We start from the raw sequence: 26213 nt of genomic DNA, 5'->3' as shown, positions 1-26213 counted from the left end.
TCTCCCATCAGGCAGAGTATACAAAAACACCCACCACCAGATTTAGGAACAGCTTCTTCCCAATGTTATTAGAGACTTGAACAGACCTCTCATGTGCCTGATCTTCCAATCTACCTCGTTACACTCATTGTACTTTTTTAATCTGCATTTTCTCTGTAGATGTAGCACTATGTTCTGCACTCTGTTTATTTTCACCTGGCACTACCCGATGTATTCATGTGTGGTAGGATTTGCGTTTTCCACTGAATCTCGGTACACATGACAACAATAAAGTAACACCAAATTGTGTTCAATGTAACCCTTATCAGCAGATGTGACTGTTACCTGTATAGGTACTTCAAAATTGAAACTATTAACGTACCAAGCATACCTGCCTTGTTCGTTTGAGACTGCACATTGGCGCTACAAAATATCATCTTCTTTGCGTCAATGAATAATCTGTAATAACCTGCTATCAGGCAAGCAAAATTTACAGCTTCTGTTGACTCCATCAGCAACACAATAGGCTGGAAAAAAAAGTGTAAAAGTTAAAGTTGCAAGTTGTCAGACATTTACAGATAGACTTCGTATTCTAACAGTGGTCCACGTAAACTCCCACTGTGGTAATATTTGGGAAAGAATAGGCTATTCAGTACTAGAAGCTGTAAAATATCTCCAAATGTGTGTATCTTTGTCTGAGCAATATATGTGAGACCATTACTGTTTGGTATGATGTGCAGTGTCTTTTGTCCCTTTATTGAATACACTGCCAACGGACACTACCTGTGCCCACATATGAAGAATAGCTGCTGGGATGAAGTACTGTATGGCATGAGGGGGAAAGAAAGAACCTGAAGTATTTTATTAGATTGTTGTCCCATTGGGCTACTTAATGACAAATGTACAGCATTTAAATATTTAGATGAAAATTGTATGAAGTATCAATGCGAATGTACCTCATGGGATGACCTTTGATACATTATCCTACCTGCCACTTCTGTTAGTTGAGCATTGACTATCTTCACAAGGGAATAATTTATTGGTAGCTCTGACCTTTGTGGTTGCCTTAGGGAATAGCTACACTACATTAGCGATGCATTGGGGATGCTGCTACTTGAGGGAGAAGCAGGGCACTAGAGTCATAGAGACATACAGCACGAAAACAGGCCCTTCGACCAAATATCATACAGCTAATCCCTGGTTTTCAATTTTGTGGGAAATTGTGTCTTACAAATTTGAGGCAAGAGTCAAGTCAAGAGTCAAAAGTGTTTTATTGTCGTACGTCCTGAACAATGAAATTCTTACTTGCAGCAGCACAACAGATATGTGAACACTGTGTTAACGATAGAGTTTTTTGAAGACATGACGAAGAAGATTGATGAGGGCAAGGTATTCAATGTTGTTGACATGGACTTTAGCAAGAATTTTGTCAAGGACCTGCATGATAGGTTAGTCTGGAAGGTAGATGATATGGGATACAGGGTGAGAGAGCCAAGTGAATCCAAAATTGACATGGTGGAAGGAGATGGAGGGTGGTAGTAGAGGGTTATCCAGATTTAAGTTTGTGAGCAGTGGTGTGAGCACAGATAAGAAAATAGTGATCGACGTCCGGATGCGAAGTGGTACACATAACACAGTGTGGATTGACAATGCCGAAGTAAAGATGTTTGAAAACTTCAAATTCCTAGGAGTCAATATCACCAACAACTTATTCTAGAATCTAGACCACCCATATTGAAGCAATGACCAAGAAAGCACACCAATGCCTCTATTTTCTTAGAAGGCTTAAGAAGTTTGGCGTGTCACCTACAACACTTACCAACTTCTACAGATGCACCATAGAAAGCATTTTATCAGGATACATCACAGCTTGCTTTGGGAACAGGTCCATCCAAAACCACAAGAAATTGCAGCAAATTGTGGACGCAGCCCAGACCATCACACAAACCAGCCTCCCTTCTATTGACTCTATTTATACCTCACGCTACTTCGGCAAGGCCAGCAGCATAATCAAGGACGTCGCACTTCTCCCCTCTCCCATCAGGCAAAAGGTATGGAAGTGTATAAAAGCACACCTCCACATTCAAGGACAGTTTCTTCTCAGCTGTTATCAAGTAACTGAACCATCCTACCACAACCAGAGAGCAGTCCTGAACTACTATCTACCTCACTGGAGACCCTCGAACTATCCTTGATTGGACTTTGCTGGCTTTACCTTGCACTAAAAGTCATTCCCTTGTACTGTACTGTGAATTTACTGTAATGCATAAAAAAATACACTGTACACTGCATGGCTCGATTGTAATGATGTATTGTCCTTCTGCTGACTAGACAGCACACAAAAAAAGTTTTTCACTGTACCTTGGTACATGTGACAAGAAACTAAACTGAACTGAAACTGAACTGAGGTGCTGGGTCCACTTTATGAATGATTTGGATGGCAATGTTGTTAACATGGTTAGTAAGTTTGCAGATGACACCAAAATAGTGGAGTAGTGGACAGTGAAGAAGGTCATACAACAGCATTTAGATGAACTGGGAAAGTGGTTGAAAGAATGGCAGATGGAATTTAATTTGTCAGGAGTAAGGTGTTAACCATGGCAGGACTTACATAAAAAATGTCCCTGGTGAGTGTTGTTCTCAAAGCAACCTAGGAGTACAGATATATAATTACAGAAGGTGGTATACATGTGGATAAGTGGTGAAGGTGGTGTTTGGCATGCTTACCTTCAATGGCCAAGTCATTGAGTACAGGCATTGAGATGTCATGTTGCAACTATATAAATTGTTGGTGAGACCACACTTGGAATATTGTATATTGTTCCGGTTGCCCAGCTATAAGAACTAATGTTACTTAGCTGAAAATGGTGCAGAAAAGATTCATGAATATGTTACCAGGACTAGAATATTTCAGTTATAAGGAGAGGCTGAATAGTTTTTTTTCCACCTGGAGCATAGGAGGCTGAGGGGTAACCTCTCAGAGGTATAAAAAACCATGAGGGACCTAGATAAGGTGGATGGTCTCAGTCTTTTTCCTAGGGTAGGGGAAAAACAACATAGATTTACAAGTGAAAAGGGGAATGGTTTATAAAGGACCTGATGGGTATCTTTTCCACCCAGAAGGTGGTGGGTATATGGAATGAGATGCCAGAAGAAGCTGTAGAGATGGGCATAAATATTTAAAAGACATTTGGACAGGTACGTGAATAGAAAAGGTTTAATGCAAAATGCAGGCAAATGGGATTAGTTTGGATAGACATCTCATTCGGCATGGACAAGTGAAGCCACAGGCCCTGCTGTCTAACTCTGTGACAACTGCATGTAGGCATTTCACTCTGATCACAGATCATAAACCACTAGTAGTGATTTTTGGGTCACAGTCAGCCATTCGGATGATTGCAGCTGATGGGCTGCTGAGTTGTTTTGCCTGGATTACTCCATTAAATACTGAACATTGAAGCAGAACGCTTCTGTTGCTGTAATGTCATAGTTGCCTTTTGAGGAAGCCATATTTGATTTGGAAGGGGGCATTAATCAATTGCAGGTTATTACTGATGGTGATTTACTGATAACGGCAGAAGAAGTTGCCTAAGCTATTCACACAGAAGTTGCCATGAAGCAAATGCATGAATATATCGTGTTGGACTGGACTGAATGAGAGATCAGATGGAATCAGATGCCTGAGGTGGGGCAACAGGCTAGTGGTCTTAAAGGTACCTTTACCTTGTTTCTCCTTATGTAAATGATCACCCCATACTCCACCATAGGATATGCTCCATCTGAGTTGCTGCGAGGTAGCTGGTTGTGGGCATGGCTGTGTTTCGTGCAGCCTCACTTGGAAGGATAGGATAAGGAATGAATGAGGAGGCAGAAGGGTGGCTCTAGCTACAAAGTTTGAAGAGGCATTTATAGATGGGGGACTTTGTGAAATTGCTCTGACCACCAGGCTACAAAGGATACTCAAGACAGAGCAGTAGAAAGATTGTAAAAATACTGTCCGGAATCCAGCGATTATATGCTTAAAATGGGCAACAGGTAGCAAAAGATCTTTGTGGATTAATGAGTAAATGGAGGATGAAGAAAATGAGGTAGTTGAGGTACAGGATTAGTTTTATGATAAAAAAAACACTGTGGAGCAGGATATGGTGGGGAATATGTTCCAAATAAAAAAATGTCATCATGCATCCTTGCTCTCACCATCACTCTTTAGGAGCATTGTATGACTGCTTGATTGTATAGTTTAGGGCTGAGATTTCAGCAGGATGGTGGCAGCAGTGTTGGTGAATCAAGACATTTTCATTTCTAGTTCAGTACACTTAGGTTTGCTCAGGCCTAGTATTGCATGAAAACTCTGAAGAAGGTTGCTCCAAACTGTTCTTGTTGTCAACTCAGCAATATGTCAAAAGCTAACATTCAGCACAATCCAATTCCCAAAATCCCCACCTTCCCTCCAACTAATACACATTAACCTTTTCGGAAGATGCCCCAGAGGGCTGTATCCGCACAATAACTAAAAAATGTGATCATGCTGTAGAGAGCAACAAGCAGGGTTGATAGCATTGCACAGAAATGCCAACATTGATGCATTACGCGAAGCAGAATTTATAAGCATTTTGGTGTCATAAAACAGGTAGAGCTTTAAATTCTTATAATTGCATTCTTCCAATGGCCTGGACCTAATACTTTGTAACAAATGTATTTTACTTTAATTTACAAAGAAACTAATGCTTCTGAAATTCTATCAGGCCAAGCACAGTGAGTGTCACTCTATTCGAAGTCTAAAATTTGATACACCGCAGGATGCGAATAAGATAAAGGAGAATCCATCAATTGAGTTCTGGTTTTGCTTTACCAATGATCAAAACTGAGAACCTTACTAAATAATTTGTGCACACCATAAAAAATAATATGAAAAAGTGAGAAACAAATCTATAAATACCATCTCTGCCGAACAATTTACCAGAGGAAAGTAATAATGGTATAATTAAAGAAGAAATGACTTCAAAATGTATTTGTGAAAATTAGTCCCAGAGCATGGTTGCACATGATTATTTTTGAAGTGCAGTTACCATTTTGCATGAAGAATAATATAAAAATAACAACATCGTGAATGTATGCAACTTTTAAGAAGAACACTTTTCGTAAATTCACAAATGCATAGTCAGAAATAATACTTCAAAAGAAATGCTAAGAGAGATGATTGAGAGTTTGAATAACAGGATGAACTTCAAGGTAGCAGAGAGAGAATGATTTAGGTAGGGAATTATCTATCTTAGGGAAGGGATATTCAATAACAGAATCACTATTGGTGGTGGGACAAAAGGACACAAAGTGCTGGAGTAACTCAGCAGGTCAGGCAGCATTTCTAGAGGTGCCTGACCTGCTGAGTTACTCCAGCACTTTATGTCCTTTCATGTATTAACCAGCATCTGCATTTCCTTGTTTCTACCATTGGTGGTGGGGATTGGTTTCAAGATGTACAAGGAACTAGCGAGAACTGAAGTTTCGATAGGTGAAGTTTCGGGTCACGATCCTTCTTTAGACTTAGGAAACTGGACTGAACACTCCTATCATGATTCACTCTGACATTGATGTCATTTCCTTGTTGTATTTCTGCATTTATTGGCTTTCTCTGGGATATTGTGTGTTGAAAATCACCTTTACATTTTATAATTTGCTGCTGGTAACTTTCTGCATAAATGGGCGGCACGGTAGCGCAGCGGTAGAGTTGCTGCTTTACAGCGAATGCAGCGCCGGAGACTCAGGTTCGATCCTGACTACGGGTGCTGCACTGTAAGGAGTTTGTACGTTCTCCCCGTGACCTGCGTGGTTTTTCTCCGAGATCTTCGGTTTCCTCCCACACTCCAAAGACGTACAGGTATGTAGGTTAATTGGCTGGGTAAATGTAAAGATTGTCCCTAGTGGGTGTAGGATAGTGTTAATGTGCGGAGATCGCTGGGCGGCACGGACTTGGTGGGCCGAAAAGGCCTGTTTCCGGCTGTATATATATGATATGATATGATATGAAGGTTTCAATGAACTGCTGAGGCACTGGACCAATATGGCCTTGGGGCCCGGTCTGTTTACAGTGAGAGAGTGCACTGTTGCTACCTTTTCTGTACTTATTAACTGCTGACCCAGTTCACATGGAGTAACATGTGAATGCCATTAGTATTGCCTGCTTACAAAGCAATAATGTACTTGAAGATCTCGGTTTAGTTTTTAACATTGCTGAAAAGGAGTGAACTATAATAATGATTTCTTAAAGCAAAGTTGTCTCAATAATTTGATTTTTTTTTGGTGTCTTCTTATTTGGTGATGGGGTGAAATGTAGTGCCCATTTAGAACACCAAAAATAGATAAAATCCAATTTCTAGGGAAAAGAGCTTATAAAAGTTATAGGGGTGGAAATATAGAGATAAAAAGGGGCAAGTCTATGGAAGCATTGACACATTAAATTGAGAATTTATCTGTGATGCAATGGGACTTCAGAAGTAAGCCAGCTAAATGGACATGGGGTAGGATAAGATCTGGAGAGTGCAATGGTGTATGAGCTGAAATCTACAGGGTGAGAATGGGGAACAGATTGCAATAACCAAACACTGAGAGGGATTTAAACAACTGATAACGCTAAGGCAAAATGACAAGGTATCAGGATGCAACGTCAGCTCTCAGTCATTGAGGACACTGAGGTTGCAACAGTTAAGTTCATCCTGAGACATTACTGATGCAAGCTGATTGAAATCTGACAAGTAAGTGCAGTTTGTTGTGCAAGCTTAGGATAGGTAGTCCATCAGTCTTTCTAGTGTTTAACAAGAGGAAATTAGGTCTTGTTCAAGATATCAACCAAACAGGGCGGCACAGTGGCACAGCGGTAGTGTTGCTGCCTTACAACACCAGAGTCCCGAGTTGGATCCTGACCTCGTGGGTTTTCCCCGGGTGCTCTGGTTTCCTCCCACACTCCAAAGACGTATAGGTTTGTAGGTTAATTGGCTTCGATAAAGATTATACATTGCCCCTAGTGTGTAGAATAGTGCTAATGCATGGGGATCTCTGGTCGGCACGGACTCAGTGTGCCTAAGGGCCTGTTTCCACACTGTATCTCATACTAAACTAGCAACCTCTTTGGTTGTGACTGAATATTTTAATATAAATTTAGTGATATAAAAGTTCTCGGTGCCAAAGAAGCCAGTATTTAGTGCCATAATCCAGTTATGATGGACATTGGTGTGTACCTAACTTATACAGTAGGTGGATGTTGCAAAGGCGAAGCCCCAGTAACATCAAGGACTTGGGCATTTGGTTAGGCTAACTAAGGCCGCAGAAAAAAAATAATATAGTTCTAGAATTTGTGCATATTGCTGCATTTCTTGTAAACAAGATTCTGGGATATTGGCCATGTTGATTTCTGTTTATTAAAAGGAAAACTGCCTGGCAGCTGCACCAAGGCATCTGTATATTTATTGAGTGACATCGCACTGCTTATTTCATGGTGTCCCTTGGGTTTCAGTGCGAGAGATATTCATATGGTTTGAAAGCTACCCCCATCTGCCATTTATGGATGTTTGCCAATTTAACAGCAATTGAATTGAACACAAAGTTTCCGAAAGCTAACCCTTTCTTCTATTTGGTGATTTTGGAAGAGGAGTGGCAGGTGCAAGAGAGGCACACAACCAGGCAGGGCTAGAGAGTATGGATGTCACCCTATGCACCATACACACTCTCACTCTGCAGAGGGGCCACCAGAGGAAGTAAAAGAGAGCCAGTGATGAACAGCACCAGCCACCTTTTGTTATTTTGGTATCGGTTGCTGTTTTCCTGCTGCATGGCACAGGTTAAGAGATGCTTAATATTTGAAAAGTGGTTAGCAGATGGCAGTTTTCAGAGCAATATACCACTCTTACTCCACCAAGGTTACATTGTAAAGTGATGTTGTAAAATTAAGTGCTAATACCAACAAAATTTAACATTAAATGGTGTAAGCAGTACCATTTAGTTATCTTCTTCATCCAAGCTAATTTCTTCTGCTCCCCTCCTGCAGTCCAGTAACAGGTGAGGCAACATTAATTCTTTCTTTCAAGGCTGCACTGGGTTTAATAATGAATGCCAAAGATAGACACAAAGTGTTAGAGTAACTCAGCGGAACAGGCAGCATGTCTGGAGAAAAAGGATGGGTGACGTTTCGGGTCAGGACCCTTTTTCAGACTGAAACATCACCATTCTTTTTCTCCAGAGATGCTGCCTGACCTGCTGATTTACTCCCACACTTTGTCTCTATCTTCGATATAGACCAACATCTGCAGTTCCTTTCTGCATATTAATGATGAATGCCTTCTGCTAAAGAAAAACCTTCCTGATTTTATCTTCTGCAGAGGACATATGAATCAACCATTTGAAGGCAGCTATTTGTCTCATTGGTTTTAATTTTGCCCGTCATTTAAACTATACCTTCATGATGGCGAACACCTTTTTACAAATTGCATGATATCCTCAGCGGTGATATATGAAAAAAAACTATAAGTCCAAGCAATATCACCTCAAAACTTCACATTTGTAGGAAATGGTAGTATCGTTAATGAATTTACATCCTGTTGTGGTGTTAATGGTGAGTTTGTTATATGTGCTCTCATACCTTAGCTTCTGATATGGTTAGCTCAACCCGAGCCACGCTCTCCTTCTCTTTGAACAACTGAATTTGATTCACGCGTCCGAACTCTGCCAAGATGGTGGTGAGATTTGTTTTCAGGTCTATAACGTGGCTGATGCCGTGCTGTGGCCCAACTAGCAAAGTCATTTCTGATTGCTTTGCGTCCTGTTTTGGATAAGTGGAAAGGTGAAAAATTGCACATTTCACCTGTTTATTGCAAATAGTTTCCAGTAAAACAATTTCATCAGAGTACATAAGAATACACAAGGAAAAAACAAATCATTCAGCCAAACCAATCCCTGCTGGCAATAATGCTCCATGCGTGCCTCTTCCTGCTTTTGCTCAACTAAACCTATAAATGTTTTCCTTTAGTCCCTTCTCTGTCAAATGTTTGTCCAACCTGTGTCAATGCAACTTGTTTCAACAGCTCTGTAGGGCAGTGCCTGCATTCTCACCATTCTTTGGATAAAGAATGTTCTTTCTAATTCCCTGTTGAATTTCTTATGGCTGTCTCTTATTGATAGCCTCAAGTTGCAAAAATAACATGTCTGACAAATCAATGTTTGGCTATGATCAAATAACATGTTTTTCAAAAATGTTCCATGTATACTGAAAGTTTCTCCACTGCTGAAGATAAGCTCCCTTTGCCTGCTATTATTAACTTTATCCCACTGTGTACTAATTTGCATTAATTACTAGTTTTATTGAACATTTCTGTAGATAGTTTTCTGTAGATAGGCAACATTACCAGAACAATGGAGTTAAATAGTCCTCCAGGATACAATGGGAGCTCATTTAGGATTCGCAGATACTGTAGTTTGGCTTGGACTGTCGAGATCTACATGAAACATAGAAAGGTTTTCAGCAAATAGCCAGCTACATCAGAAAATGAATTCCCAAAGAAATCCACACGAATCAAATGCAGAAATGTGGTTAAACCAAGTCAGTGGATATTTTTAAGGCAGAAATAGATAGATTCTTGATTAGTACAGGTGTCAGAGGTTATGGGGAGAAGGCAGGAGAATGGGGTTAGGAGGGAGAGTTAGATCAGCCATGATTAAATGGCGGAGTAGACTTGATGGGCCGAGTGGCCTAATTCTACACCTATTCCTTCTGACCCTATGACCTTATAACAAGAATTTTCATCAATTATAAACAAATGGCAATGTTTTAAATTCACTAAACTTCATAATTATTTTGCAAATTAACATAAATGAAACAAAGGAATATTCAAAACATTACTTTATAAAGATTATTCTTGGAAAATGCTGAAGTCATATTTTTCTGGGATTCAATGTTAATAAAATCAGAGAGCAGGGCTTTATATATTGGTATTCGATATATGCAGAACTAAACATAGGGTGTGAGACAGGTGCATGGATCACGGTTCTCCAAACTGGATGAGCCCGACTGAAGATCTGTTGCAAAGAATCTTTGCTCGCTTCGCATTGTGTGTCAAGAGAAGAAATGGGAAGGAAGCTATTACCAATAATAACCGGGAGTCTTTGTGCAATGTTCAAGCTAGGGTTGTAGAATCATACAGCACGGAAACAGGACCATCAGCTCAACCTACCCATGCTGACAAACATGACCCATCTAAGCTAGTTTGCTTGCCTTTACCCTCTAAACATTTTCTATCCAATTATTGGACCTGCCTCAACTTTTTGTTTCATAATTTCTTGCAAAAGCCTGATTTTTATATCTGCTGATTGCTGAGCCATCTTCAAAATCAGACAAGGAAGAATTTGCATTTATAAACCATCTTAATATTTTCATGGAATTCCAGCTATGGGGACACCCTCTTTAAATTTCTCATGGCAGACTCCCAAAAGGGTCGGCAGCTCACAGATATGATTTTAATGCTACTCTACAGAGCCGCCAGTAATCCACAAGGAAATGTGAAGCCAATAACAGGCACTGTCCTCAAAGAGTGTCCTGTATATCCAGCTCAGTAGGTCAAATGTAACAAGAACAACAGATTGCCTCAGGATGAAAAAGGCAAGCTCTTTTGAGTATTCAGGATTGAAAATGATTTACTCTCTGAATTTTAAGGAAATTCTCAGCCTGAGCAAATCCCCATGCCTGTACTGCCAGAGGTTCTGTGTACAGTGAAAAGGAGAATTTGTTTCTGCTGGAGAGCCTCTGTCATCTTATTTTATGCATCTGCACACTGCAAACAGAATATAGAATGAGACAGCATGGAAACAGACCCTTCAGCGTATTGAATTCATGCTCTTCCTTAAACACCCAATAAAACTAATCCTTCACTAATCCCTTTTATTCCCTCCACATTTCCATTCCCCTTGATCCACAGTAGAGGCAATTTACAATGGCAAATTGACCAACCAATCCGTATGTCTTTGGGATGTGGGAAGGAATGGAGCACTCAAAGGAAATTTGTGTGGTAACATGGAAAATGTGCAAACCCCAAACAGTAGGCACTGGAGTAAGCCTTGGGTTGCTGGAGCAGTGAGCCAGCTGCTCTTACTTATGGAGCCTTTGTGCCTTCCTGACATTATATGGAATGACGCAGAAACTAATACATTCATGGCTGTAATGATCGTCACTTCCCTCAGTATTTGGCTGGATCTCTGTCTGTAAAAGGTGACATAAGTATCTCCACAACTATAACTTTTGTTTATCTTAGATCCATTATTTTTTGGAAAGTTGGAGGAGGGAACATTGATCTTGGAAGACATTTGGGTGATCAGCCCTTCAGCTCCCTCTGTAAAGCAAGCAATCCCATCAGCCCCTCTTTTCCTGTTCCTGCTGGTGCTGGAAATCCAAGCAACCCTGATGATAGCTTCTTCCTAGAGGCTTCACAAACCTAATCCTAACAGTGGTGCCCTGTTTCAAAAATTACAACCCCTCTTTCAAAGACTGAGCTTGTTAGCAGCTTGGCTGCTTTTGAGTGTCCAATATTGAACTAATTTGACACTTGGTGATTTTCCTTAAGTGAGCAACATCCCTGGCCTGCCTGTTGCAAGCCTAAAATTAATATTACCCTGGAATTCTAAATGAAGATACAAATGAGCAAACTTAGGAAATATGAATGCATTGATATATTTCCATTTGGTTATCTCCAATAATTGTTCTTAACCTTTTAGATATATCTTGCAGCAAAGTGTTCATAAAGGTCCTACTTGTTCATAAAGACACTTTATAAATAAACCTCTGAAAAATAAGTGTTCTTCAAAGGCTCTTGCCGATGAAACATAACTTGCTCCTATTCTTTTAGAGATTTAGAAAGACAGCGCGGAAACAGGCCCTTTGGCCCACCGAGTCCGCACCAGCGATCCCCACACACACATACCCTACAAACACACTAGGGACAATGTTTACACATCCACCAAGCCAATTAACCTACAAACCTGCACGTCTTTGGAGTGTGGGAGGAAACCGAAGATCTCGGAGAAAAACCCACGCAGGTCACAGGGAGAATGTACAAACACTCCGTACAGACAGCAGTCGTGGTCGGGATCGAACCTGGGTCTCCGGCGCTGCATTCACTGTAAGGCAGCAACTCTACCGCTGCGCCACCGTGACCGCCCATATTCATCAGGAAGGCAAGGGAAATCTGGCAGTAATTCAGCTGGACTGCCCTGGCACTTTATTTTAAGAAAGAGTGTAAATGGGTCAGTTCTTTAGCTTACTGAATGTACAAGACTGAATTGTGATCTGCAGATACATTTTTGCACTGCCTGTTTTCCCAATTCGACATTTCTGCCAATGCCATAACACAGCTGTTCTCCTCTCTCCGATCTTCTTTTACCTTTTTGCCTAAAGGACCTGGGGCTTGTGTTGCTTTAAGATGATGCGAGAGGATTTTCCGTGCATGTTTTTCCTTTATGTACATCAGAAGGGATGATGGCAGGAACAGCTCAAGGCCCCATTCCTTTCTAGAAATTTTAACAGAGAAACAAATTGTATTAACAAATTAATTAGATTTGAGAATATGTGAGAATAATTATATTCTGACAGGGCGCTCAGAAGAATGTACAGAACACGACTGTAAGTTTTAGTACATCAAAACACACTTCTGTTTCTGAATCTTGAATATTATGGTGTGCCAGCTATTTGACTGAAGTGCTGTGGCTAATTTCAGCATACCATCACTGGAGAGGTTACAAATACATAGAAGCAATTGATGAGCTTTATTGTTCATAATTCCTTGGTTCAATAACACATCAGGGGTGAAATTGTGGGCTGGGATAGGTGCGAAAGTGGGGTCCATGAGCAAAATGCTATTGGGGTAGAAACAAATGGATTTTGAACAGGTGTCATTGTTGTTCACTTTCTGCGCACTCTATTGTACATCAGACTTGTACATCAAACCTGTTGTGCTGCTGCAAGTAAGAATTTCATTGTTCTGTTTCAGTACATATGACATTTAAACACTCTTGACTCTTAACTCCTGACTCTTGAGTTCCTGGCCCATGTGAGAGCAGGAGTAAAGTAAATGTGATAACATAGAGTATGATGTTAAATAACGCTGTCTATCCTTGGCACTAGCAAGCTGAACCTGGAGGAAAATCCTTGTTTTCCTATCGGTTAGAGCTGCTCAGGAGATCAAAAATATTTGAAAGAAGAAAACATGAAATGCAGTAACATCAATGCAATTAATTACACAACAGAAGAAAAGTTTTTAAATACATTTAGTGCCATAACTCAGGTCAGGAATGCTGTGGAATTTATTCCTATATCAGGTGCCCTAGTTACACAGATATCGGTGCATGTACTATTCGGATCTGTGAAAATAAGCTAACGCAGATAGTTTGGCAATGCTTACCTGATGGGAAAATCAATCTTGCATCTAAAGTTCACCGAACCATGTTTTCCAGTGAATGTTGCAAACCCACATAATTCTTACTCTTCATTACTTTCTCACACGATATCACAAAGCTTTCTAAACCTTTTGGTACTTTCTGCCCTGATAATGTTACAAAAATCCAAGATATATTTTAATCTTGTGCCTTTGTCACATCAAGGCTTGATTATACCAACTCATTCCTGGCCGGCCCTGTTCATTCCTGATGCCAAAGTTTTGAGGGCACCCACAAATTCTATTACCAAATACTAACTCACACCAAATTATATTCATTGTGCTTCCTGATCTACACAGTCAGGCAGGATGCTCTCCATCTGATTGTATATTGATAAATATTACTAGTGCTTTTTATGTAAATAAAAAGGTGCCAGTATGCATCCCGTTGTTTGCTGTTGGTGCCTATGGCGAATTGTTTTCCTATAAGCTGCCTAAGGTGTTCAAGGGCCTGAGCACATTTTTTAATTGATACATTTTATTTACTAAACTTCAGTAATCTTATAATATTAAAACAATCCAAAAGTTTGAAAATATAGTTTGTAACTTTTTAGAGATACATGCTATCTCAAAAAATGTACTGACTAATATCTAGATTATATAATCCAGTTCAGTTTAGTTTATTGTCACGTGTACCGAGGTACAATGAAAAGCTTATGTTGCATGCTAATCAGTCAGCAGAAAGACAATACATGATTACAATCGATCGATTTACAGTGCATAGATACATGATGAGGGAATAATGTTTAGAGCAAGATAAAGCCTGCAAAGTCCGATCAAGGATAGTCCGAGGGTCATCAAAGAGGTAGATAGTAGTTCAGCACTGCTCTCTGGTTGTAGTAGGATGATTCAGTTGCCTGATAACAGTTGCCTGATAATCCCTAACTTTTACTTGTTAGTTTAGTTTATACTTCACTATGTTGCGCATGTTTTTTAAATCTACATTCTTAATTTTGCAGGATATTGCTTATGGCGGTTTACATTATCAATTAATTGCAATGCAGGCAGGAATAGCCACCAGGCCTAAAATTGAGTTTTGGCTTCATAGTGTCGGAGACGCACAAGACAGAAATAGGCCCTTGGGCCCTTCACATCCAAGTCGACCATTGTACCTATCAATACTAATTTCATTTACATGCATTAGATCAATGGACTTCAGAAAGATCAGGGAATTTTAAATAATAGCCAAAAGCACTTGCATTGCTGTTTTACAGCAACTTTAATGGTGCTTTTAGAATGTATTCGTGCATATACCAGCATTAGGATCTGCCCAGAAATTAGACATCTTCCTCTGCCCAGATTATGAAATTCTGGTGATTGTGATGATTTGGAATAGATTCTTGAATAATGTACACTCTCTCAGGTGCACGTGCATGTGATTCATGCTCTCAAATAAAAAATAGTGAAATTGCTGGGAAACTGATTATTGCATGCTAATGAAACTGTTTAAAAAGTAAAATACATTTTTTTAAAGTCATTTTTAGCTCAAGGAATACAGGCGGAGAAATGCACAACCTGTTAAAATCCTGTTTTTTGCTGATGAATCCATTTCCAGATGTTTGATAAAATTGCTCCAAGACATCATTGTTAATGTGGTCCTTTTTCTCCAGAGATGCTGCCTGACCAGCTGAGTTACTCCAGCACATTTTTGTCTATCTTCCTTCTATCCAGAGATGCTGCCTGACCCACTGAGTTACTCCAACACTTTGTGTCTATCTTCGGTATAAACCATAACCTACACCATTCTTAAGGATGCTAATGAATTAATGAATAGAAAAACACAATTATGTTATTTTACACTGCAGGATAGTGTGGTTCAAGGCAGATAAAACATGTGTGATTATGCAATTTTTTTTTTCACAGGAGGCTTGGACTATAACCTAGTTGGGTCTATTCCAAGCACGTTTTACATGACAACGCTCATCTGCTACTGGTCTTAATTGCTTTATTTTTAGATCACGTCGAACTTCATCAAGTTACTGTTGCAATACCCAAGAATTGGTGAGACTTCCTAATAATTATTATTTCTAATTTCTAATAATTTTTATTTCTAATAATAATTCTAATAATTTCTAGATCATCAATGAACAGAAAGTAGAAGTGTTGGCTTGCAAAACTTTCTTAAGAAACACATTTACCATCTCTAAGACCTTTGGGATTTTTCTTGTTTAAATTGCCAGGGGCCAATATTGGTAATAATGTCATAATCTGTTGTTTGTTTCAAAATTGTAAAAATGTTCCTTAATTTCCTGTGTCCAAATTAATAAGTATTTTGGGTATCTAATTGTATTGTTAACTATTATTTACTGTTAAACTATTTTTTAAATTAATGGTGCAATTGCCATGAAAGTATAGGTAGATCATTTCTCTATATCCACCTTCAGCTCACACTGCTCTTTCCATGGCAATGAGGAGTGAAAGCAGTGTTCATGTGGGGAGAGGCAATACTATTGTTGAAATGAAAGTGGGAGTAGGTCTGCTGACAGTCTTAGCAGACATGCCTATCAATATGATCTCTCTCTGGTTTATTCCCTCTCCTTAATTGAAGTTGTTAGCTCCACTCTCCCCTCAAACAAATCTGTTGTACCTTTCTTCTCAAAAATACTTACTCAACATTTCTGAGTGTAATCTTCTGATTGGTTCTTGCAGTAGAGATTGTGATGTAGATATGCAGTGCAGTCAATTGCAGCATTATATTTTCTGCCAAGTCACCACTGAAACGTTCTTTCATCACATCACTGCAGCTCTGCAGGAGGAAAGTAATAATATTTGAAGTTAGCCAGTAAATATTAGAAACATACAGATTTCTATGGTCTCAATTTTCTTGTCTCCTCTCAAGGAGCCATTGATTTTGGTGGGGAACGTTGCCTTCTGGTATTTTGCTCAGGTGATAATTTTCATACTTGAAACTGAAAAGAAGAATGTTGTCTGGCCTTTCGACAAGAGGAGAAGTGTGGCTAGGTAGGGAGCTGGGGAGATATAGAGGGTGGGAGGAGGGAGATACACCGACTCAGTCCTGTCTTCATTCGACACAAATCTAGTTGTGAAATTCAAACCAGATAGAAATGGACATTTAGTTAATATATATCAATCAAAGGTTTGGAGGCATTGAAGTGAACTAGAGTAATTTAAACCAGTTATGATAAAGTTTCCCAAATCAGCACAGAACACAATTCGACCTTGAAAGCCTCAATCCTATGGAATACCTTTATCCTTTTGACTATTAAGGAATGATCGCCAGATGAAACATCACGTATTCATGTCCTCCAGAGATGTTGCCTGACCTTTTAGTTTTTAGAGATATAGCACAGAAACAGGCCCTTCGGCCCACTGAATCCACGCTGACCAAAGATCGCCCTGCACACTAGCACTATCCTACACACTAGGGACAATTTACAATTTACATAAGTCAATTAACCAACAAACCTCTCTGTCTTTGGAGTGTGGGAGGATACTGGAGCAATCAGAGAAAACCCATGCTGTTGGAGGGGGAACATATAAGCTCTAACTAAAGTCTAGTCTAACTAGTATAGAAGCACACTGGCAGTGTCCTGAAAGACGTGGCAGGCAGACTGGGTATTGGGCAGGTAGTCAGCAAACCAACACGAGGGGCATTATAATTATGCTAAATTGGATACACTCCAAACAGATTTAGCAGCACAAATTTAAGCATCCATTAGATGTAGTGGACCAACAGCAACATCAAAGATGTAAACCAATAAAATCTGTAACCTTATGACCTGGCAAGTCTCTCACTCTATCATTACAATCAAGTCAGGGATTAATTCTGGTTTAATGACAGTGCAGAAGGAGATGCTGGGAGCAGCAACAGATGTACATTAAAAAGATGATCCAACCTGATGACGGATTATTACAGGAATGTAATGAATGTTACCAGATGTGCTAAGCAAAAAAACAAGCATGAGGTAGCTAAGAGATCCCACAATGAAGATGGAGAATGGACTGGTGGGTGGTAATAGGTTAGGTTGGGTTTGGCTTGGTTTACATGAAAAGAGCATACATTGAGAAATTTTCACATTGTTGTAACTGTAGTGGAATAGTTCGGCTAGAGACAAGACAATTCTAGAGAAGAAGGTCTCGACCTGAAACGTCACCCGCTCCTTCTCTTCAGAGATGCTGCTTGTGCCGCTGTTACTCCAGCATTTTGTGTCTCTCTTTGGTTTAAACCAGCATCTGCAGATCGTTCCTACACAATTCTAGAGCACGTCTTCAGTATTTACGCTGTGGTGTTGTCTAGTCCAACCTTCTCTGCTGCAGCTTGATACTAAATGGAGGGAACTGAACTGCCTGAAGGCTGGCTTCTGTGATGGCATGAATCCCAGGATGAAGCGAAAATGGATCTTCTGTGCAGCATAACTAGTTGAACATGTTGTAAATGCTTTAGCCTTGTCTGTAGTATTCACATGAAGAACCCCTCGTTTGTTAAAGATGGAATTAATTTAGCCACCTTCTCTCTTTATTAGCTTTATTGAAGTGACCTGACTACAGAACACAGATTTGATCTCTGAGCAGCGATGAGAGATTTCTTTGATAGCTCTCTCAAAGAGCAGCTACTCTTTAATAACCTGTTCACTGAGCCAGGACCAGATCTCCTCAAACTTTTGTTCCAAATATGGACAAAAGAACAATCTTTGTCAAGTCCTTTATCACCACCAGCTGCCTGGGGAGACACAATATTTATGTGCAACGCTCCACACTAAACGTCCAATGCAATGGACAGCACAGTGGTGAAATGGTAGAGTTGCTGCCTTACAGCGACAGAGAGTTGGGATCGATGCTGTCTGTGTAGTTCATGCGTTCTCCCAGTGACCGCATGGGTTTTCTCTAGGTGCTCCGGTTTCCTCCCACATTCCAAAGACGTGCAGGTTTTAGGTTAAGTGGCTTCTGTAAATTGTCCCTAGTGTGTAGGATAGAACTAGTGTACAGGTGATTGCTACTCAGCATGGACTCGGTGGGCCGAAGGTCCTGTTTCCACGTTGCATCTCTAAAACCAATTCAATACATACATTTGGCCTGCCTTGCTGGCACAGAATTATCCTCCACATTTTAATTGTAATGTCTAGATGCCTTTGTCCAAAGCCAGTCATGAATACTACGTCTCGCTGGAAGGACAATAGGATGACATTCTCAATGGAACTGTATCTCAGCATGAACATTGTGAGGTTGGGTTGGGGTGGGAGTGGGAGTGGGAATGTGAGGCCAGCCAAGGGACTCTGGACATGGTTATACTTAATCAAAGTGCACTCTTACAAAGTAGATTGGGACCATTTATGTTGTTATATTGCATGGAGAAGTAGTTGCAAGCTACCTGGTTCTATTGAATTGGAAATTCAAACATTGTACTGCAAATATTTATTTAAATAAATTTTATTCCAATTTATTTTGTGTGGTAAACAAATAGAATCAACAAATTAAACATTTATTTGTAAATATCATATGGCATAACTTTAAGATAATCCAAGAGGCAAATGTCCAAAAAAAGGATAAATTGATTTTTATTAGAGATAAACTCTTTCTCACTCAAAGTTATTAATCAACTGACAATAATCTCTGGAATTAAAAATGCAATGCTGGAAGCATTAACAGACCGCTTTAAAAATATCTATTACTGTGTGAGATTATTTATTAAACTCAGGCAGAGATACATCATTTTATTGATACATTGGCCATGACTGTGTAACAAGTTGGAACATTGATTGATTGAGCTTGTTTGTAAGCTACTGCTTTGTAGTTGATTAGCTTGGATAAGTGTAGCCTTTTGAAGGGCTGATATCATCTTACAGGGCAAGGCATATTCATCCAGTGAACATGATCAAATTCATCAAAGTGCCCATCTCTGTGCACTGTGTTTTGCAACAAGGTTTTAGGAAGAAGATAGATGATGCTTTAGAAAAGAAGGTTGTTAACTCGATATGGGTGGCTGAGTATATTTTCTAAGACTTTTCTGGATGAGTTGGGAAGGGGGATGTTGAGGGAGGGAAATGTAAATAAAAAGAAAAATTAAAAGTGGTAATGATCGGGGATTCTATAATTTGGTAGATAGATAATATCCACTTAGACCATAGTATTATTGATTATTAATTTATTGTACAACTGATTATTGTATATTTGTTTGTGTTGAAGGGCCTGTAAAGCTGAAACAAGTAAGAATGCGATTGTTCTGTTCCTGGTACATATGACAATTAAACACTCTTGACTCTTGAATAACTATGTATTGTTCCCTGAAGGTGGAATCTCATGTGGATAGGGTGGTGAAGAAAGCGTTTGGTATGCTTGCCTTTATAAATCAGAGCATCGAATATAGAAGTTGGGACGTAATGTTGAAATTGTACAGGGCATTGGTGAGGCCGAATCTGGAATATGGTGTGCAGTTCTGGTCGCCAAATTATAGGAAGGATGTCAACAAAATGGAGAGAATACAGAGGAGATTTACTAGAATGTTGCCTGGGTTTCAGCACTTAAGCTACAGAGAGAGATTGAACAGGTTGGGTCTTTATTCTTTGGAGCGCAGAAGGTTAAGGGGGGACTTGATAGAGGTTTTTAAAATTTTAAGAGGGACGGACAGAGTTGACGTGGGTAAGCTTTTCCCTTTGAGAGTGGGGAAGATTCAAACAAGGCGACATAACTTCAGAATTAAGGGACAAAAGTTTAGGGGTAACATGAGGGGTAACTTTTTTACTCAGAGGGTGGTGGCTGTATGGGATAAGCTTCCAGTGGAAGTGGTGGAGGCAGGCTCGATTTTATTATTTAAGAGTAAATTAGATAGGTATATGGATGGGAAGGGATTGGAGGGTTATGGTCTGAGAGCAGGTAGATGGGACTAGGTCGGATAAAGTGTTCGGCATGGACTAGAAGGGCCAAACTGGCCTGTTTCCGTGCTGTAATTGTTATATGGTTATATGGTTATATGACAGGCCATGAAATAATGCAAAAACGAGAGACAATATGGGGAGAATTTAGAAAGGAAAGGAGAAATTCCAATTTTGCAATGTCAGATGGAGGGATTTGTAATATGGTGTCAAGACAACAGCCTCTTCCTCAATGTCAGCAAGATGAAGGAGCTAGTTATTGACTTCAGGAGACAAGGTAGTGTACACTCCCCAGTCAGCATCAATGGTGCCGAACTGGAGATGGTGTAAATATCACCAACAATCTGTCCTGGACCAACCACATTGAAATAACGGCAAGAAAGCACACCAACGCCTTTACTTCCTCAGAAGACTAAGGAAGTTTGGCATGTCTCCAATGATTCTTACCAACTTCAACAGATGCATCATAGAAAGCATCACAGCATAGTTTGGAACCGCTCTGCCCAAGACCGCAAGAAATTGCTGAGGGTTGTGGATGTCACTCAGTTCATCACACAAACCAGCTTCTACACTTCACACTGCCTCAGGAAAACAGCCAGCATAATCAAGGGGCATTTATACCCCAGTCATTCTCTCTTCTTCCCTCTCCTGTTGGGTGGAACCTAAAAAGCATGTACCACCAGATTCAGGAACAGCTACTTCTCTGCCATTATCAGACTATTGAACATTCTTCTCATCAGCTAAGGAAGTAGTCCCGATCTCACAATCTACCTCATTGCGATTCTTGCACTTTTTTTAATCTGCACTTTATAACTCTAATTGGATAATGATGTGTAACACTAGATTCTGCACTCTGGCATTTTTTTCTTTGCATTACCTTTAGTACTTGTGCATGTGTCGATTATACTCATGTGTGACATGATTTGAGGGGATAACTCACATACAAAGTTTGCTACTGTATCATGGTACACTTGACAATAATATACCAATAGCAACTTTGGAGCAAATCACAATGGTGGGACCAGGCAAATGTTTCAGTTGAGAGAGCACCATGAGCTAAATTAGAAAGAATTAAAAAAAAGTCTAAGCCATGTGCAAATTGACACAAGGGCAGAAAGACGATAGAAGCACCTACTATAAAAGATTCTGATAATAGGTAATTTACTTGAGACATTAACTCGATTTCTCTAATCCCATTTGCTGCCTGACCTGCTGAATATTTCTCGCATTTTCTGAGAGGAAGCAGTATTAATTGGATGAGATCTACCTAAATGGTAATGGTAGAGATGTCCTTATGGAAAGGATAAATTGTGAGATAGTAAAGGCTTTAAACTAGTGAGACAGATAGAACATCTATAATAAATGAAACAAGCCCAAATGTCACTTCAGTAGGAAAGGAGAACAAAGGACAGGCTAACTTAAAGGAGAAGATAAATGGTGAGGTAAAGAGTTATAGGATAGATCCGTAACAATGAGAGAAACTGCTAATAAGAATCAGTTAAGTTATATCTACAACAATTCAAGCAGTAGGGACAGCCAAGCCAGGGAACTGGCCAGGGCCGTCTTTACAGCATTATGGGCCCCGGGCAAAGCAGTGTACTGGGGCCCCTCTCCCCCAGACCAACTGTTACTCTCCGCCACCCCCCTTTCCCCAGCACCCCCATTTCCCCCACTCTCTCTTCCCCCCACCACCAACCCCCACCCTTGCTGTCCCCCTCCCCAGTCCCACTCTGCCTCCTCCCACCCCCACTCTCTCCTCCTCCCACCCTCCCCGTCGCCCCCACCGTTACTCTCCCCCACCCCCCTTTCCCTACCAGCCCCCCCCCCTGTCGTGCCGGCGAAAAGCACTTACCGAAAAGCACTTAGCGATGGACTTAGGGTGCTACATTGTTGCGAAAAGCACTTACAGATCGCTGTGAGAAGCACTTAGGGATGGAAAAGCAAAGCACTTAGGGAGTTAATTGTTGTGAAACAGATCGCTGTGAGAAGCACTTAGGGATGGAAAATGTTGCGAAAAAACACTTAGGGACCGAAAATGTTGCGAAAAAAGCATTTATTGAACCTACATTTTTAAAGTAGTATTTATTTATTGCAAGTCACTTAACATACACAGATCAGCATGGGGCCCCTATGCTCGTGGGGCCCCGGGCAAGTGCCCATCAGGCCCATGCGTTAAGACGGCCCTGGAACTGGCGACAATGATACACTGGGAGGAAGCAGTTGTAGGGATCACACAGACATGGCCGCAGAAAAATAAGGACTGACATTTAAATTAATTGCAGGATAGATGAAATCCTGAAAAGAGAAAAGGTAAAATAGTGGCTGTACTTAGTTGAGATAATAATGGAATTTGCAAAATATGACACTTGGAGATGGATAAAAGATCAATCAGAAATGATAAGGACAGTCTAAAATAGAGCTAAATGAAAAGGAATAGAATCAAGAGATATGCAAAGGAAGGATGAAAATGAATAAATAAAACATACTGTAACAACCCTGAGGGATTTTAATTACTTCAAAATTAATTGCTGAAGAGAAAAATCCGAGAAGATAAGAAAACAAAGATCCTACAATTTGTTCATGGCAGACAGCGTTTATTGATACCTCAATTAGTGCTCAGAATGCATTCCTAGGAACGAGAAAGCAAATGGAATAAGCACCAAAATTATGTATAAGTGTATTCCTGACAATGATGCTGATGTCCCTGTCCCTGAAACCTAGGTTTCAAAAACTGGAGTTCTTGCAGCAAGGAATCGTTAATAGTGCAGTTGGAGATGCTGTTGGAGAGACACTTCCAAGGCCACCTGGGTCAAGACAAGATGGAGAGACCAGTGGAAGACAGCGGACCCATCTAGGCTACACCGCTACATCGGTGAACCCATGGACGTCCCTGGCAAGGACCTGTCCCGAAAGCTTGAGGACAGGCGTCGGACGCTAAGGAGTAGCGATGAAGAGGTGGGGTCTCGTGGACAGTGCCTTCTGCGAGTGCGGGGACCCAACACAGACAGTGGAGCACATAGTCACCAGTTGTCCCAAATACCGGCCACCGAATGGTGAACGAGGTCTGATTGACCTGGACGATGACACGTTGGCCTGGCTCGCCTCAACGGAGCTGTAGGTCTAAAAGACGTACATCAGAAGAAGAAGAACAGGACACTGAAAAGTTGAAAAAATAATTTTACTATGAAAAGAGAGTCTCAGAATCTCTTGCCCAGAGTACAGGAATCGAGAACCAGAGGACATAGGTTTAAGGTGAGGGGGGGGAAATTTAAAAGGAACCTGAGGGGGTAACTATTTTTACACAAAGGGTGGTGGGTATATGGAACGAGCTGCCAGAGGAGGCAGTTGAGGCACATACTATCACAACGTTTAAGAAACAGTTAGACAAGTAAATGGATAAGATAGGTTTATAGGGATATGGGCCAAATGCAGGTAAGGTGGACTAGTGAAGATGGGACATATTGGTTGGTGTGGGTAAGTTGGGCTGAAGGGGCTGTTCCAATGCTGTATGTCTCACTGACTCTAAAAATGCACAATACTGAGATGTAAAATATCAAGAGGAAACATTCTATATGATGGTCATTAAATTCCAGGAAAATATATTTTGCCAAGAATAAGAACAGACTAAAAATTATTTTGACATGGTACGCGGGTGGAGGGGAGGAACAAAATGTAACTTGATTAACTGGTAAACATTGGCAGCAGTAAAAAAAAAATCAAAGGACAAAGCCGAACAAAATATTAAAATTTAAAGGAACATAAATCAAAACAATAAAATATTTTGCAGGTTCATAAATAAGAAATGAAGACTAGAAAAATGAGAGATGTTTCTATTGAAGTATACAATTCTTTCATGGCTTGACTGATAGATGCTTGAAGGATACTTTCCTGGCTAGAGTGTCTAGAATAAAAGATCATAGTCACCACTTTGGAATAAGGGATTGGCTAGTTTGATAGAGAGAGAGTACCGCCTTGTACTCGCTGGAGTTTAGAAGGATGAGGCGAGATCTCATTTAAACTTATTGAATAATGAAAATGATAAAGTGGATGTACGGAGGATGTTTCCACTCGTGGGAGAGTCTAGGACCAGAGGGCACAGTCTCAGAAAAAAAGAACGTGAGAGAAAGGAGTTGAGGAGGATTTTCTGAAACCAGAGGGTGGTGAATCTGTGTGATTCATTGCCACAGATGGCTGTGGAGGCCAAGTCTTTGGGTATTTTTAATGTGGACAATGATAGGTTCCTGATTAGGTAGGATAGCAAAGGTTACGAGGAAAAGGTAGGAGAATAGTGTTGAGAGGGAAAGATAGATCATCAATGAATGAATGGCAGAATAAACTCAAAGGGCTGAATTGCCAAATTCTGCTCCTATGACTAATCAACATGACCTTCCTGTTTGGTGATCTGTAAGGAATTATTCCTTTGCTATTTTTAATCTTATCCCTATGAATCCTGTCAAGGTACAACACTCTAGACCTTTGTAAATTCTACTGCTGTGATAGAACTCTCCAAGTGTGTCTTCACCCTCATATTTTTTGCCTTTGCCACTTTCTCAACTGTTAATTTTCAGTTTCCCATTATACCGTTCATATTTATTGAGAACCATGAAATTACATTTTGGGGAGTATTATATTATTTACCTTTAGGTTAATAGATGAAAATTGTACAAGCATTTCTTTAGAAAATTTAAATCCATAGTAAGCATAGATTAGACGAAGAAAATACTCGATGATCCATGTGAACTTTGCTAAAAGCATTTTGTAAAGGTTTCAAAGTATGTTCTGTGGCCTTTAGTTCTGTTCGTATCTTCTTTCCCGATCCTCACCAACTGTGCCATTTTACCACTGATCTTACCTGAGCGTACAAGTAGTCAAATGCCACTGGATCCCTCCTCAGTAGATCAACTGGGTCCTTTGGAAAAAAGGTGATCCTGAGGATGCATTTCATGGTGTTAAAATGGCTGCGCTGCACAACCTAGAAATTAAAAACAGAATCTTAATGTGGGGAAAACCATTTGAGTCTTATTAAATCTGCTAAATTAGGTGAATATAAAGCACACTCTGTAGTAAATGGGAAGTTTCCCAATTATTCGGCGTCATGGCGGCGCAGCGGTAGAGTTGCTTCCTTACAGCGTCAGAGATCCAGCTTCGATCCCGACTACGGGTGTTGTCTGTACGGAGTTTTACGTTTCCCCCCCGTGACCGCGTGGATTTTCTCCGAGATCTTCGGTTTCTTCCCACACTCCAAAGACATACAGGTTTGTAGGTCAATTGGCTTGGGTATAAATGTAAATTGTCCCTAGTGTGTATAAGATAGTGTTAATGTGCGGGGATCGTTGGTCGGTGCGGACTCGGTGGGCCGAAGGGCCTGTTTCCAAGCTGTATCGCTAAACTAAACAAAAAAATTTAAACCGCAACTTGAAATATAATGTGTTCTCTGCAGGTGTGTCTTGACATTCATGTTAAAATTTGGCTGCAAAATTAGAATACAGAGTGTCACTGGCAAATATTCAATGATTCAACTTGGCCCACACTGCACTCTCATTACCGCCACATGGGCTCCAAACCAACCCTGGCAGATCAGTTAAGGTGCCTCTTGCTGCTAACTATAAGAGAAACACCTGATAAAGGTACATCTAATTTCAACTGATGAGGAATACAAATTTGGCATAAACTGGAACAACGTTTCTATGAATTTCACAATTGTTCTCAACTAGACAACTGGTGTAAGAACAAGAAATTTACAAAGGAGTAATTTCCTTTGAAGAAATGCTCATTGCCGAAGCAAGTTCAGGTGGGTTTATTCTCAATCCATCTCTGACCTGTAAATGCTTCTTGAGGCAGGTTACTAGCAGGCTCGCTCTGTGGATTCACAAGATTGATTCGATCATTCAGGTAAATGTTTGGAATTGTGACTGCGAGGCCCTTGCAATGATGT

The 26213-nt window shown here is 40.3% G+C and overlaps 1 protein-coding gene across 1 annotated transcript in view; it reads right to left on the bottom strand.

The window, feature by feature from the left end:
* frmpd3 (FERM and PDZ domain containing 3) overlaps positions 1-26213 on the bottom strand; it is a 104483-nt gene that overhangs the window by 16608 nt on the left and 61662 nt on the right. Inside the window, exons 8-13 of the mRNA XM_078411994.1 lie at positions 25131-25250; positions 16058-16194; positions 12399-12525; positions 9375-9464; positions 8612-8791; positions 362-506 (exon numbers count right to left, since the gene is read on the bottom strand). Of these exons, the coding sequence (XP_078268120.1) occupies positions 362-506; positions 8612-8791; positions 9375-9464; positions 12399-12525; positions 16058-16194; positions 25131-25250 (799 nt within the window). The remainder of the gene's footprint in view (positions 1-361; positions 507-8611; positions 8792-9374; positions 9465-12398; positions 12526-16057; positions 16195-25130; positions 25251-26213) is intronic.

This window comes from Rhinoraja longicauda, chromosome 15, assembly GCF_053455715.1.
Source record: "Rhinoraja longicauda isolate Sanriku21f chromosome 15, sRhiLon1.1, whole genome shotgun sequence".
Taxonomy (NCBI): domain Eukaryota; kingdom Metazoa; phylum Chordata; class Chondrichthyes; order Rajiformes; family Arhynchobatidae; genus Rhinoraja; species Rhinoraja longicauda.
This window is presented reverse-complemented; position numbering and strand designations above follow the sequence as displayed.